This window comes from Festucalex cinctus, chromosome 4 (assembly GCF_051991245.1).
Source record: "Festucalex cinctus isolate MCC-2025b chromosome 4, RoL_Fcin_1.0, whole genome shotgun sequence".
Classification (NCBI taxonomy): Eukaryota; Metazoa; Chordata; class Actinopteri; order Syngnathiformes; family Syngnathidae; genus Festucalex; species Festucalex cinctus.
This window is the reverse complement of record NC_135414.1, coordinates 29,811,931-29,828,348: the sequence shown is the minus strand read 5'-3', so window position 1 is coordinate 29,828,348 and position 16,418 is coordinate 29,811,931. Positions and strand designations below refer to the sequence as shown.

Here is a 16,418-nt window from a genome sequence, read left to right as displayed (position 1 = left end):
TTCCATTTTAGTAAGTTTGTATTTCGTTTTGAGGTTGTTGTTTTTTTGTGTTTTTGTTTTTTTTGTTTGTTTTTGTTTTGTTTTTAGTAAGGTTTAATCAGTTTTCAGGGCAGTTCTGTTAGTTTGTATTATTTTTTTTTAGTTATTTAAATAAATGCGTAGTTTTACTTAGTTTCAGTATCTAAAAAAAAATAATTGCATGCAATATCTAACTCATTTGTGCCCAAAAACGTATAAATACGTTCCATTTTAAATGTATTAAGTGTCCCAAAAACGTATTTGTTGTTTGTTTTTTTTGTGTGTTTTTTGTGCTAGAGCATACAGAAGGCTTTAATGCAGCCTCTCAACTGCAGAGAATGGGTGAAAAAAAAATTGGTAATTACAAAAACGGCCAACAGATGGCAGCAGAGTATAAGAGATCAACCAGGGCCATGTTGCAAATGTATGGACCAAAACTGCCAAAATTCAAAATAAATAAATGACTAAATAAATACATGACTAAAAGTGAAAATAAAATGGATATAAAAATATAATTTGATAATTATATCCCAAAAAAAAATATATATATATAAATGGAATTAAAAAGAGCAAAAAATATATATATATATATACATTTGTATTTAACTTTTGAATTATATTTTTTATATCCGTTTGTATTTTCACTTTAATAATTTATTTATTTATTTAGTCATTTATTTATTTTGGATTTTGGCAGTTTTGGGCCGTACTGTCAAGTTGAAATGAAGCTCATTTTAATTAAAGTAGTTTCTCGGCACTATGATGCCACACGATGAAAAGCAAAGCTCTATTCAAGTGTAAATGAAGCTCAAATGCAAGGAAGAAAGTAAAGAGTTATCAGATATACTTTCCACAACTAATGTGTTCAATGCGGCATTTTTTTGTTTTGTTTGAAGTTTCCCATGGACAGCAAAAAGCAAGCGAGCAGTCTTAAAGTGTCACGTCTGACGTTGAAAGCGGCCATTGTGTTTACGTTGCCGATTTGTGACGCGTTGCAGGAACCCTGTTTGCCCAGAAGGCCGGAGGCCTGCTGGGGCCCGCCGTGTCGGCGGTGTCGGCCGCCGCCTCGGCCTCCACCAGCGCCGCCGGCGCCTTTGGCTACTGCGCGCCTCCGAGACAGACCCTCAGCCCCGCGTCCTCGTCCTCCTCTTCCAAGGGGCCCGCTTCGGCCGAGCCGGCTCCAAACGGCTCGCCCTAACCGATCTCTTCCTGATGCCCCCACTCCCACTCAACACCCCCCCAGGCCCCAGCCCAGCATGAGTATTCTGTCCCGTGAGAAAGATTACAGACTGTTGCACAACAAATACCTCATAAAGCCTGTCCACCTCTTGGCTGTCCAATCATGAACACAAAAAAAGCCCGAGACTAGAACATGACAACACAACTATGCATTTCACACACGCACACACACGCACTCATGCTAGACACAATCAGCGCAGCCAAACACTGACAGGTTTCGTCACAATGAACTTGAAAATCTTTTTTTTTTGTGTGTGTGTGTGTGTGTGTGTGTGTGTGTTGCCATTTTGTCATCTTTAATTTTGATTTTTGTGTTTTTAAACACAGAATGATTTTTTTGTTTTTCGCTCTTTTTACATACCTCAAATCACCCAAGCTGCAGTGGTGTCTTTTATTTTATTTTTTTATTTTATTTTATTTTTAAACCTCAGGAGCGTGACCATATTTAACCTCAATTGTTTTTCTATGCTGTTTTTTTTTCTCTTCCTTTTCGAGTTGGGTATTTTTTTTTTTTTTCCTCAAGTGGAGGATGGGACGCCGTAGATCGGCGCGGGTGATTCAAAGAAAAGAAAAATACCTCACGGTCCTCCTCGTCGAAGAGGGGGCGGGGGCGGCTCACGTCGGAAATGTGCGACGGAACGGCTGGCCCCGCCCCCCAAGGTTGGGCCATCCTCAAAATAGAAAATGGCGTCCCTTTCTCAGGAAGTTGGAGGGGGGAAAGAAATCAAATATGCTCCCCCGTGGAAGAACTTGAAAAATACCTCATGAGAACTCTCCGAGGAGAGCTACACTTGCATATACCTCATAGGGCGGCCATGTTGGAAGAAGTCCCCGGCTGCTATATAGACCCCCCCCGCCACCCCCAATGAGTGTGAACTGACAGACAAAATGGCTGCTGCTGTATTTTGCAACACACACACCTCAATGCTCTTGTGTTTTTTTTGTTTTGTTGTTTTTCCCCGGTTGTACCACTTTTTTCGGGGGGGGTCTTTTCACGATTAGGCCTCGGCTCGGAATGTCGTTAAGGGTGTTTCTTAATGCATGCGTACAATCACTTGAACTTGAACTGATTTTTAGTCTGTTTATTGCACAGCTACTAGATACCAAAAAAAAAAAGTGCTCACTGTTGGTTCCTAATCTAATGTACAAGGCTTTCATGTGGAGAAAAAAATATATATATATATATTTTTTTTGAACACAGTGAGGGTTTAGCTACTTCCTCCCAAAAGGTGGGGAGGAAGCAACCAATATGAAGAGGGACTAAAATCGTCGCATCAGAGCTGTAGCGGACTTTCACGCAATGAAGCCAAACGCATCACATCAATGTATCTGGTGTACAAAATTATGGTGGAACAATTGCTTTCAACGCGACGTCAGTTACAACTTTGATACCATTTGGGAAAGATGTAAAATTGGCAGGTTGGCTTTTACACAGAAGCGTTGTCACGCGAAAAATGAGCGCCATCGGAGCTGTAAGAAGAATTTATCTGCCTCCGATGCGGGCACCATATCGCCACAACTGTATCATCCACAATCTGATTCTAGTACGCTGTGAGCGACAGCGTGACAGCAAAAGTGTTGGGACATCTGCCTCTGAACGTGTCACCAGTCAAAAGTAGACTTCGCCCCCTTTTTTATTCAGAAGATAATCCCAGAAAAATATCTTTCATAGGCAAGGTTGGCGCGTCAGAGTCATAACAGAAGCATTCATGGCTTTTTCAACAGAAACAAGTGAAGGCAGGACAGAATCAGTTTGCATCTGTTCCTGCTCTAAAGCTAAGTGGTCATTAGCGCAGTTGACTTTGTCCATTTGTTAATAAACAGGCGGGGGGAAAAAATCCCAGCTTTAGTGTAAAAGAAGCTTGCTTGATGACAAGCTGTGTGATTCATTATCCTTCTCGTCTTCTATTGTCTTAGTGAGGAAAAGAGCGTACTAGCTAAATGGACCTTAAACTGATAACTGCTCACGCATTTTCCCATAAACGGGATTCTGAATTCTTCCCCCGTTTTAGTTTCAACCTTGTAAATGTCACAGCATGTCCTGCAGAGGGCAGCATTGTCCCATGGAGACTCGGTTATTGTACTACTCGTGACCATTACTAGATGCTGCCTGAAATACATGTCTGTATCAAATGATTTAAAAAAAATAATAATAATAATAATTAAGCTGGACATCACGCAGACGTCACATTAATTTGATATTTATTTTGTCTTTTTCTCTATCGAATAGATTTCTAACCACATGTATCCTTACTAAGAACCTTTTCGGCCTAGAGATGACTTTGTTGGCGTGTGTGAGCAAGTTCAGCTATGTATGGTATGTAACATACATGAGCATCTTTGGATTTCATGCGGGTCCAGTCTGAAGACAGATGAAGCACCCGGTTCGCTGACAATCCGCCGTGAGACATATCTTATTTTCTGCGATTTTATCTGGAAAACTTTCTGGTAGCTGACGTATTGCATGTTAATGTGCAGTATCGCTGAGATCACAGCATTATTTGTGTTGCTATTTGCAGACAATCCTACAAAAATATATATTTTCGACGTTTTGGGATTTGAACTAGCAACTCTTAACACTAGCTGCCTAGCTCATTCAGTGCCAGCTCAGTTAAAATGAATCTTTGACGTCTATAGCCGTCAATGGCAGTTAGCGAACATGTTTACTGGGTGCTAATGTTATCGATTATATCAGTTTGAACAACTTCTGCTACATACCTTAGCGTCATTAGCACTGGTGTACATCCAGTTTGTTGACTGATCCCCCCCAAAAACACTAGAATCTCTGACTTTTTAACTAGCAACTACGCCCACTAGCTTACTTGCCACACGCTAATGTTTAAGTCATTATTTGTTCTGCATAATGACAAGTACTAGCGTACGTCAGCTTTGCTAAAGCCACTAGACTCTCTTTGACATTGTGGGATGTTAAATAGAAACTGCTCTTGCTAGCTGACTCGCCGCGCGCTGTTAATTTGTTATGCAACTTATCGTGGCACAGTTAGCGTTCAGAAGTTTAGCTCCTTACAAGTAGCTCATTACAATTTCCAGTAAACACCAATTTTGTTGACAATCATCTTAAACGCAAAGCGTCTGCGACGCCAACTTGCAACCCTTCTCACTAGCTGACTTGCTAATTGTATGAATGACGAGTGTGCACATGCACACGTGAGGCCAAATCACTCGATAGCTCGCATTAACGTTCAAGGCTAGCTCAATCGTTGGCGAATGCGGTTATCGTGATATTTCTGACGTCGCATAAAAAGTGGTAACAAGCACCCTTCTTAACACCACAATACCTCAACGCGGCTAGCGTGAACGCTAAAAGGAAGCTGTCTTAAGACTGACTTTTTGCTGTTGCATTTTGGTAGTTTTTGTTTGTTTTTTTTGTCGTCAGTAACTGCAGCCGAGCTTAATGTCACTCGGAAAGCTGTCAAGTTCTGTACTTTTGAAAGAAAGGGGGGAAGATGAAATGTGGGGGAGTTAATTGAGCTTTGAGATTGTTTAAGGACTAACCTGATCTTTGTTTAAATAAAATGTTTAAAAAAAAAGATGAAATGGGGGAAAAAGCAAGCGCATTATGCAAAATGGTTATCAAATACCTCATTTATCAATTTTCTTTGATGTTGTCTTTGGCTTGTACAATGCTCCGTATATTCGTTCTCCTGTGGGGTTTGTGCATATTTTTGTACTGCTATTACACGGACGTGATGATGATATGACTTCTATATAAATATATTATAGATTTTTTTTTCTCTTTGATTCAAACAACGAAAAAAGAAAAACGTGGACAAAACGACAGTGAATGCTTGTTGAAACGTTTGTTTTTTTGTGCTGATTGTATTTAAGAGGAGCACTTTTTGGCAAAGTGGTTTTCACACATTCACTTTTGTTCATATGATTAGTAATATAAAGACGTGGTTCTCAGGGCTTTAAACTTGTATGTCATGATAAAGTTTTACTTTATATCTTACTGCCTGGCCTGTGTCGTCCTTTATTTAAAAAAAACAAATGTGTTCTATATTCCAGACATTTCCTGTTTGATGGACAGCTGACTCATGTCGTGGGTTTATATTTATCTTTATTTTGTAATTATTTCTAATAACATAATGCTAATACTAATTTTATAATGGGGTTAAATTGTTCTCAACGTTAGTGAACTGAGCTCAGTATTTTTCTCTCTAAATTGAAACATAAATATGTCAAATATACTGCATTGTAACCTTTCCAGATGATCTGTAAAGCTTTGTATGTGTTCACTGTTCCTGTGCGTATTGCACAAGTTAATAATGAGCTGACAGGCAAATTTCACAACAGGTTTGTAATCGTTTTTTATTTCCAAAGATAACCAGATTTCTACCACTAGGGGGAGCGCTGGATGTAAAAATGAGACTTCCAGTCCAATGTAAACAGAAGTGACCGACCAACAGAGTGGGTTAAAAAAAAAAAAAATCATGTACCTTCCACAAAGCAGCACTTATCTTTGAAAACGACATTTAATAATGCTTTAGTGGGTAGTGTGTGTAAGCGCGTGAACGTGACGTCATATCTTCCATTATTTTGAAATCCGACGCAAGAAGTGTCACGTTTCTTCACGTGACGGCATAAATTGTGTTTGTAACATGTCTGTCTACTATATCGCGTAGCTATTTCACATTTAAAAGGAGCTCAATAACTTACTCGTTTTTTTTTATTTAGCAGAGTTGATTTGATTATGCTTATGGTGACGTAATCTTTGAGGTGATTGACGCTCAACTCCTACACATCTGAAATGACACGCATGTTCGAATTCTCTTTTGACTACAGCTCAGCATTTCACACGGACACCCTATCAGGAGCAGCTGTCTATATTTTGACCAAATGGTAAGGTATATATCCGTACTTTAAAAATTTAGTTAGACCCAAAAAAAAAAAAAAAAAAAGCCTCATACTTTTATTTTGAAGTCTTTTAAACCTCACCCGGAAGTCCGAACGCTGAAGCTTCCGTGTAGTTTGACACACAAGGTGGAGGAAGAGGAGGGCATTAAAGCGTTTGGGAATGCCGTGAAGACCAAAGCCGGGCGGGCGGTGCTTTTTTTTTCCGCTCGCTTCCCCAGTCGCTCCTCCATGTTGTTTAGCGGTGCCAACTAACGGGATGGCTCATCCGCGGCTTGTTTACAGCAAAGCGACTTTCGTCAGGAGATGTTAGCGGGGAAATGAGCAACAATGACCGCATTCCCGGCTCGGCTGAGCGACTTCGGCGTCTCCTCCTCAACTCGTTTTGGCTAACGTGTTGTTTTTTTTTGTTGTTTTTTTGCTGTCAAATTAGCTTCTGGTATGCTAAAGCGGTAAAAATAACCCCTCTCACCCCATTTTTAAATTAAAGTCTTCCTTTTTCCGCCTGGGCAGATTTACTATGAGTAAAAGAAGAAACTGAGTGGTGGTGGAAGTCTTCCTGTGAGATATCCCCCTCAACACCCCCCGGCACACACCCGTGGTCATGCCCGGTGTGTGGAGCAGCAGAGCCGGGCGAAGCTAGCTAGCTTGGCTGCTAGCGGAACGTCCAGAGGTGGTTTCAGTTTTTGGATGATCGTGACGCCGAGGACGAGTTGATCGGCCCCGGCTTTAAAAGCAGTCAGCATGGTGGAGCCCAGCTTGGACGACTCCAACGTCAAGGTGGCGGTCCGCGTTCGGCCCATGAACAGGAGAGGTGAGCGACACTTCCGTTTGGGGGGGGAAAACGCGTCCTTTTTATATCTGCAACGCACTGTCACGTTGGATTCACGAATGGACAACGTGTGTCATAATAATTACCTCCCCCAAGGAGGTTTGGATGTCGTCGGCGTGGTTTTGGCAGCGTTTTATTTTATTTATTTATTTATTTTTACATATGGAGCTTTGACATTTTAACGATGTGCAGGATGTTGCCGTCACCTGTTGTTTAAGATCCCAGCCTTGGGCCAAGGCACATATTTTAGATTAAAAACATACGGCACACCATCCAAAAATATATCAAAAAAAAGAGTGGAAACACATGATTAAATATCTGATGCCGTCTAAAGCATTTGGATGTTCTTCCTGTTACTGTACGTGGCTAGCATAGATGGGGGACAAGCAAACATTAATTATTGTAAACAAAAATTTGCTACTAATGTGCTGTGGCACAGTAGTTGAGAGTCACTGCTTAATATGTCATGTTTTGAAAATAAAAATAAAATGTGAAAATGCTGTGTCACCAGCAAAAAGGACATGACTTGTCTCCATAGAGAGCGAAACCACTGAGTTGCATTTTGGGAACAGGGTGACTGTGTGGATGCAAAACTGTTTTTCCACAGTGGAAATATTGGGAATGATCCATTCCAGGGTCAAACTGCGGATATCGGTAAACCTCTATTGTAATATTTTAACATTCTGAACAATGACTCAAGTATTAAAACAGGCCACACACATATATTGTGAACCCAACCGTGCATACCTTAAGTGATTCCACGTCCATGTTTTGGTAGATTATCAGGTTGTCAAAAAGGTTTATGTTTGCTCTCTTTGAAGCTTTTTCATAAAGGTCACACAAAAAGAAAACTAACAAGTCTGAACCTGACAGGTTAGTGATGAAATGGATGAATAGATACAATATGAGAAATAAAATCAAGAAGTAAAAATGCTTTAAAAAAAAAATAAAAATGGCACATTGAAATTGAAATTTCCATTCCTCCCCAGTAAAGCTTCGTCTTGTTCTCACATTCTGCTGGCCGTTATGACTCACTGTGCCAACTCAGCTAGTCCTGTTCCGAAGGGACCAGTGGCCAACAAAATGCCACAACATGTCACCCATGGCTTTCCGGGTAAGGCAGCGACCCTATCAATGGAATGTTCCGCCTCTTTTTATAGGGGTGTAAACTAAATTATGCCAAAATTTGACATCAGACATGGTAACTAACCTGGCAATAGCAAGATTGATATTTCATCTTGCGAGGGCAGTTACATGGTAAACACAACAAAATGCAAAACAATACACAGGAGCCCTAATTACATTTCAAAGGAAATATAAATCAAGATAGCTGTAAATTATCCTAAAAATGAAAGATCTTCAAATGTACATTAAAAAAAAATATGTTTACAAATTGTCAAAAGCGCTTTTTTTTTTTTTTTTTTTTTTTTTTTTTTTTTTTTTTTTTTAAGAAATGTGAAACATCAATAGTTTTCGTTTGACTTCTTTTTAGGAAATGAAGGCTGCAGATAAATGCAGTGACAGTTCGGACAGTCTGAAATATGATGCTATAAAATCATTTTGGCCACTTGCTAGAGACAGAGCCACACTGTGTTTGTTAACGGAGCAGGTGTTTACATAGAGCATGCCAAAGTTACACTTCCTGCCCTTTAGGTCTTACTGTACCCTACCAGAAATAATCAGAGAAAATGCACTGCTGGTCTTAAATAAAATCTGCAATTTTTTTCCCCCCACAAAAATCTGATTTCGCATTTTATTTATTTTTCTGCTTTTGTTGTAGAAAAAGCAAATGACAATGAAATTATTCAAAATTATTTTTTTGTTTAATTTTCTCTTCTTGTATTTGATAATAGTTAAATTTGTAGTAGGCAATAAGTGCTTTCATGCGTCCCCTCCCTCCACCCAATTGATTATTGATGGTCATACTTTAGTGATATTTCCATTGGCAAAATATTGAGACTGTACCATACTGTCGACTCTGCAGCTTCCAGAACCACCTGTTGCTTTGGCATGCACTTGACAGCAGCCTGCAAATGCCTTTGGATGTGTGCTTTAGTGGCTCTTTTATTTATTTTGTATTAAAAGTGTCAAGCACAAATGAAGGCAAAACGCGGCTGACACGTGACCGCTAGTAAATCGGCAACAACAGCTGCTCGGGCAGCGCAGACGACACTTTTAATGCCCGCCGCGCCCCCCCTTTTGGTCTTCATTAAATCACATCGGCCGATTCAACGCCGGCGTGACTGGCCAGCTGCCAATGCGGGCGTCACTTGAAGTCGTCGAGGAGGAGGTGTCATTGTCACCCGGGCTCGAGCGAGTGACTGAGTCAATGTGTCTAGACAATTCCTGCAGCGCATCTCGCGCAGTCACTGCTCTTAAATCAAGACTGTCACGAGGGAAGACCGCTCGGTGACAGCTCGGATCACGCGTGTGCTGCCCACACTTGTTGTCCAGCTAGCATTACTTGTAAGTTAGGAGGCGGAAAATTTTGAGCAATTTGACCTGTTTTATTTTTATTTTTTATTTTTATTTTTATTTATGTCAGTAACAATCTGTGTGTTGGGCGTAACAATTGCGTGTGCAGTTATTTCGGAAACAAAAGAGACAGCTGTGTATTGCATTGGTGGCCGACCAGGGTGCACACTGGGCGGGCCAACCAGCACGAAACCCCTCGAAAGTCGCCTGCCCTCCATCCATCCATCCATCCATTTTCTTGACCGCTTTTTCCTCACAAGGGTCGATGGAGCCCATCTCAGCTGGCTTTGGGCAGTAGGCGGGGTACACCCTGGACTGGTTGCCAGCCAATCGCAGGACACACAGAGACGAACAAGCATCCACACTCTCAAGCACACCTAAGGACAATTCGGAGCGCCCAATTAACCTGCCATGCATGTCTTTGGAATGTGGGAGGAGACCGGAGTACCCGGAGAAGACCCACACAGGCACGGGGAGAACATACAAACTCCACCCAGGAAGGCCGGAGTCCTCAGAACTGGGAGGTGGACGTGCTAACCAGTCATCCAAACTGCCGCCTGCCCTCTTTGAAGTTAATTATGACAGGCCAGCAGCTATTTTTAAATGTTTCCTCCTCGGCTGAGCAGAGAGGGGAGGGGTGAACTGTTACGCACACAGGTGGGAGCCAGGGAAAGCGTATTTATAGCATTTCAATGAGAACACATTAAACTTGCATCTCTCCTAAATGCATGCGTGCATAATTGCAAGTTATTAGTGGTATCTGTAAATGTGACTTCACTGTCGTCCTGGAAGAATTGCATGTGGCAGAAGACAGAGCGGCTTATGAAACTTGTAGTTGACAGTGCAGCGGAAGGCAGTGGAAATGACTTTGGAAGCAACAGCATCAGCAGTTGCCACGTTTCCACACCGGAGAGCTTCTGACTGAACGGAGCTTCTGTCTAAATGTCAAAACATGAGCATCTTCTTTAAAGAAGGAAATAAAAAAAGAAAGGAGAAGCTGCAAAGATGGTTGCAGTGGAACCTCCCCAAGTTTTAATAAAAAATAAAAAAAAAAGCCTCAAAAATTCCATATCGGTTCGTCCCTAGTACGTATAATCTTTGAATAATAATTCATTTTGAATAGGTCTTTATAATTATTTTTTTCAGCCAATATTTAAATGATGCATATCCAAAAATGGTTAATTTTACTCATGTTCGTATTTGATTTAGAATTAAACAATTAACCAATTACTTAATTCAAAAATCATTATATACATATTTTTTTAATATGAAATGAAAATGAATACATTTTGGCTAACCAATTTTTGTGAAAACCTGTCAGTTCTGAGTGGGCCGGCTTAAAGAGCAAAGCTGGGCCGTATGTGGCCCAGGGGCTGTACTTTGCTCACCACGGCTTTCACGTTTTTCAACCCTCATTCATATAAAAATAAATAAATAAAAAGTCGAGTAAAGAACTGTAAAATAAAATACAAATAAAGTAAAGCCACTCACCTTTTGAAGATGTAATGGCTAGGTGTTTGCAAACCAAGACTGTCACTGAATAGATTGATGTCATATCATATAGTGGCCATTTGTGGTTCGTCCACTTTATATACTCACTGAGCTGATTGCTCAGGAGATTTTGTGGAGTTTGCGACAATGATGACAGTCATAATGATGGATTGAACTCCCAAGTTTTGTTTGACTTTGGAGGTACTTTTTTCCTGATATTTTTTTTTCTTTCCAGCCTCATTTTTTGGGACAAACAAATTTGTGGAAGTTCCAGTGTAATTAGATTAGTTATGTAAGTTATTGGTCATGTTATTGGTAATAGTCACCAGTTAAAAAAGCTAAATAAGCTTCACATGCAAAGTAGCCACTGCACAGTCTTGTTCAAAAGGAGTGGTTCAATCCAGGTTGGGGAACGGCGGCGGTGGTGTGGCGGGCAAAACTGGACAAAGGCAGGAAGGGAGGGATTTGGAGGGAATATTTGCTAATGTTGCGTAAGAGCCGCCATGTTCCCATGGTCGTGGCCTTCGAAGATTCGGCTTCCCGGCTTTTGACCCAAGCGATGCAGGAGAGAAACTGCCAATGGAAAGTGGAAGCCGGTTTCCATTTACATTGACAGTGATTTCACACCAGCAACAGCATCCAGTCCAAAGAAAAAAAAAAAAAAAAGCATTAAGGCTTATCACTCAATCATCAGCATCTGAGCTTGTTCCTGCATGTCTCACATGCTTTGGAACAGGAAAATTTGTAATAGAGTGAGGAGATTGTCTATTTAAAAACCATAAAGCAGGATGAATCAGACATTGAGTCTGCAGTGAATTCCAGAGGAAGGTGCGCTGAATGGGAGTGAAAAAAACTCCCACCTCTATTTCTTATCAACTAGCATACAAAGCAACACTTTAGAGTTTAATTATTGGGCTTTAAATATGACATAATTCTGTCTTTAAGTTTTGGTGACCCAATTGCTTGTATATAAGCATTAAAGCAACATTAGGACCTTTTCTGCTAAGCTGCTGATGACCGTCCTGGTGTTCATTGTTAAACAAACAGTTCAGGGTCATGTCAGCTGTGTGTCCTGCTCTATTGATTAACTTTGTGAAGAAAAAAAAAAAACAACTTCATGCAAGGTAAAAGGTCATTTTGTAGATTCTGTTCTTCCATTTCCCAAGAGGATGTTCCACAGTTGCAGTAATCAATTAGACACATCTGAGCTTGAAATGCAACACTGCAATCATTGTTTGGATGTCACATGAAAATAGATCACTACAATTGTGCCTTCCAAATCCATTCATAATTATATACAGTAAGAATGTATAGTTTAGCAGCGGCACCTGAATCCAAAGAGTCTCAATCTTATCTGAGCAGCGTGTCGCCTTGTTCTGTCCACAGAAAAGGAATTAAACACCAAGTGTGTGGTGGAGATGGTGAAGAACCAGACCGTCCTCCATCCCGCGATGGCCAACCTGGGCAAGGGCGACTCCAGGTATGTCCAGTTTGATGCTTTGTGGATTCACGTTGATTTGGAAGTGTTATTGTGTCATGGGCAGCTTTTTATTTTACCTCAAAGTTTTGGAAACAGGTCTGATATGATGATGAATGATACCCATTTTCCCCTCATTGCGGCGTCAGTATTCCGGTAATCGCCCGTCCCCCCCATTGTCCCGGTATGCACTTGACAGCCTGCTGCCAATGCAGAGATATTTTTACACAACAGCCAGTCCGAACCGCAAAAACTCTAAAGGGGACAACGTTTAATCACTCCTGCGTCCCTAATGAGACGGCTAAATCAACAGCCCGACTACATATTCTCCATTCGGAGCAAATCATCTGTGGCAGAAAAAAAATCTCATGACTGGTGGAACAGATTGAAAATAAATAAATAAGGGAATGGGGCCGAGTTTGAGGCCTCGGCCTGGAAGAAAGACAGAGGCCAGACGATTGCTCATAAAAAAAAAAAGGGATGGACTCCACTCAGCTGGTCTTTCTCCCACCGCCTTGGCTTCCTCCCTTTTTTCTCAAGTCTTCCGTTTCTGAGGCAACAACACCCGAGTAGGGGGGTGGGGGGGCTGTTTAGGTTAACTCCGGGTCGACTCCGCCGACTGTGAAGCCCCTTTCCTGCGGCGTTGCAAGTCCACGGGCTCATTCACTGGAGCATCTGTCGAACATAAACTTTCCCCCGGTGACTTTTATATGGAGGCGTGAACAAGAGCCTGGCTGTAGTTTCTTCGGCCGCCTGTGGGGCTGACAAAAGGCCGAGGAAGCAGCGAGTGTGCTTGGCCTCGCCGCGCAGATGCTTCTCAGTTTTGTTTGTTTGTTTTTTTTATGTGCGCCTCGACAAAATTTGCATAAAGGAAGGAAAAGGCTTTGCCCGGCATTTACTCGCCGACAGGAAGTGTGGGGGACCGTGCTGTGATGTTGCAGGTGCAGCTGCAACACCGAAATGCCGTTGGTGACAAATGGTGTAATTGGGATGTTTTCACTATTTAAAACGCAAATATAAAATGGGTTCAGAATGTGGTGTATGGTCCTATAGCAAAGGCAAATAAGTAAATTTTAAAAAGTACTGTTATATGAATGTTATTTTGAGAACCTTTTATTGTACAGATCTCAAAAGTCAGAATGAAATCTCAGGACTGCTTTGTGAGAACAAACATTAGTAAGCAAATGTGTGTGTATATATAATATACTTTTACTCTTTTTGGCAACTCCTCCCAGCTGACGTTCACAGCACCATAATGTAAGTCCTGTTGAGCTGCTGGGAAAAAAAATCCTAGTTGGGAAGTTACCATTTCATAGACAAATGGCAATAAAATTGATTCAGATTTTGAAGTAGGAGAAGCTTGGCTAACTGTCATAACTTGTTAGACTAGAACCATGATACAAACACTCACCAGAAACTTTCTCTCCAACATCCACATGTACCGGAAGCACTGCAGCCGAGAGGAAAGCTATGAAATGACTTTTTTTTTCAACAAGCACTAACTGCTGTCATGTAATTATCTAATTGCGGTGTGTCTGTGTGAACAGTTGCAACAATATTTATCTATGCAAATACTGTACGTGCCCTTTGGCTCTGATAGTCAATTTTACAGAAACTTGTTAGGTTTGTCTTCATCCGTATCACCTCTGAACCAGGAATTATTAACTTGAGTGGGCTTATCCTTGTTTGGATCGAAATAAACAGCTTTGCATCCGACCAAATTAACATCGAGTGGGATTGTCCCAATGTTGTTTGAAAGGGCCGTGAGCAAAAGCCAAGTGCTGATTCCCGCTCAGTCAGGTGCTTCCAACAAACAAGGTTACTGGTAGTTGTTGCCTGGCCAAGTGCCTTACAGTAAGTGCATTACCACAGATTTGTTTTGTTTTGGACTTAGAGCCTATCATTATGTCCTGCATAAATGGACTCAATAGGTCACGTAAGGCCGGTTTGTGTAATGCCGCCGACAGACGCCAGCGTACAAACGAGAAGTGCAGTTTTGCCACTAAATTGATTGAATTCTTCTTTGCTCTGTGCATCCATCTTCCTCAGGTTATCAGAGACAGATGCTCTCTCGGTCTTCCTCAGGTTATCAGTGACAGATAATTCTTTGAGCAGCTGATGGAGAATTAAACCATTGTCATGCAGTTGTTTTGATGATGGCCATTTGTTAGACGACTTTATAGCAAGTAGGACTGGGCAATTATTGAAAGTCAGGATTGTTTTTGATTGATATTGAAATCATGATTTATAAACAATTATTCATTGATTTCAAATGTATTTGGTGGTATTTATTAAACAATCAAAAACCAAACTTTACATATATAGTAACTTAAAAGAACAACCCAAAAATAAATCGGTAACAAGTCTGATATTTTAATATAATAGAGATAAAAAATAAATAAATGTGGGGATTAATAATTATTTTTACTTATTTATTTTTTTGCTGAAAAAAGTCTGATGGTGCTGATCCTTTTTCTCACCAATTAATTAATATCACACGATCTAAATTTGGTTGCCATTTTAGTAGGGACACATAGCAGTCAATGGGCAGTCAGTGAGCGTATATGAACTAGGTACACAGCAGTGCACATTTTCTGACATGAGAGAATATGCCCCGAGATGCAATTTGTGACATACAAAAATAGTTGCTGGACCGGAACACTCATGGTTGGAAGTAGTAAGTGTCAGGTGTTAAATTTAACATCCCTGTCCCTGGCGTTGTGTTGTCCCACCTCTGTTACGCCTCACACACTATCTCCTAAGTCCAAAAATGACAGAAAAATGGCGGCGCCTCCATGCATGCAGCTGCCGTCATTACTACGCGCAGTGTCAGGTCTGCGCCAACTCTGCTTTGGGTTGAACATTCCAGTCTCAGCAGGCCTCCACCCCTCGTTCTTCCCCACGCAGCCGTGGATGGTACATTCCCAGCAAGGGGGGGCGTGAGGGGTGGAAGAACAATGCAAGAACAGTGGCAAGGGGGGGGGGGGGCGGAAGCAGCCATGCAGTAAGATATTTTCTAAATGACGGTGATGAGAGTGGAGGAGCAGGCCCACGGCTCTCCGGCCTATCTAATTCTCGCTACTCATTTGGCGTAGGGCGTTGGGGGGGCGGGTGACGGCTTACCTCATTAATGGACATACAAAGGGCGAAGACGCGTCTTCTCGTGTCTTCAAAGCTGCCGCGACAGCTGTCATCGCAGCAAACGTCAAAAACCTGCCACGGTCTCACGTTGGTGTTAAAAAAAATAAACGTCAACAACCTGTGTTTTTTATGAACACTTTCTCCCAGTTGCACAATGTTGTGTTTTATTGTGCTGTCATAAAACCTTTTGCTGTACCACCAATGTTTTAGCACTACAGGAAAAAAAAATAAAAATCAACCACCCATAATAATTAATCACTTAATCACTGTTTATTTTAGAAATATATTTAAAAAAAAATGATACGACAATATGATAGGCGATATACTAATCTATCAGATTTTCACTTTTAGATGATGTCTCTTTTCTCTTAAGGTTTGTTGACATCCTCTGTGAGGACTATTGGAAATCAAATTCTGTACAGAGAGACTATGGTACAATATATTGAATATACATGGCCCATGCTGATATGTTTTTATGAGCCCAAAGAAAGGATTTAGAGGGATCGTAAGATTTAGTTTTGTCAAGCACATCTGTTGAAATTGACATAATAACTTGAAAAAGTCCTTGGCTTGAAACTTAAGGCAGCAGTCGGACATTGTTCTTCATTTTCAGGGGGCCAAATGAGATGTGGTTTAAGAAGCACGCAGAGATGATTTTCACATGCTTTTTAAGTCTAAACCTTGACGCGTCAACAAAGAAATATCTGTGGTTGCTGAGGAATTTCCATCTGGTGTTTTGGTGTCAAATTTTCATAAGATCAATCAGATGGGGTCTGTGTGGTCGGTACCCAAATCAGATGTAGAACTAAGTCTGCCAAGTAAAATCTACGGCAAATCTCCCGGAGCCCCTTTTCCGTGGCCAACGCTCAC

The 16,418-nt window shown here is 41.1% G+C and overlaps 2 protein-coding genes across 7 annotated transcripts in view; both read left to right on the top strand.

Moving 5' to 3' along the window:
* LOC144018068 (AT-rich interactive domain-containing protein 3B-like) overlaps positions 1 to 5,211 on the top strand; it is a 61,815-nt gene extending 56,604 nt beyond the window's left edge. For both annotated transcript variants that reach the window (XM_077520195.1, XM_077520194.1), the window contains exon 9: positions 1,017 to 5,211. In XM_077520195.1, the coding sequence (XP_077376321.1) occupies positions 1,017 to 1,216 (200 nt within the window). In that variant the 3' untranslated portion in view covers positions 1,217 to 5,211. The remainder of the gene's footprint in view (positions 1 to 1,016) is intronic.
* A 714-nt stretch (positions 5,212 to 5,925) lies between these two features.
* Positions 5,926 to 16,418, top strand: part of kif13ba (kinesin family member 13Ba) — a 32,358-nt gene continuing 21,865 nt past the window's right edge. For 3 of the 5 annotated variants that reach the window (XM_077520190.1, XM_077520191.1, XM_077520193.1), the window contains exons 1-2: positions 6,251 to 6,946; positions 12,317 to 12,410. In XM_077520190.1, the coding sequence (XP_077376316.1) occupies positions 6,877 to 6,946; positions 12,317 to 12,410 (164 nt within the window). In that variant the 5' untranslated portion in view covers positions 6,251 to 6,876. Of the gene's footprint in view, positions 6,121 to 6,250; positions 6,947 to 12,316; positions 12,411 to 16,418 lie in introns of those variants that run through there. The other 2 variants (XM_077520189.1, XM_077520188.1) reach the window with 2 other exon arrangements.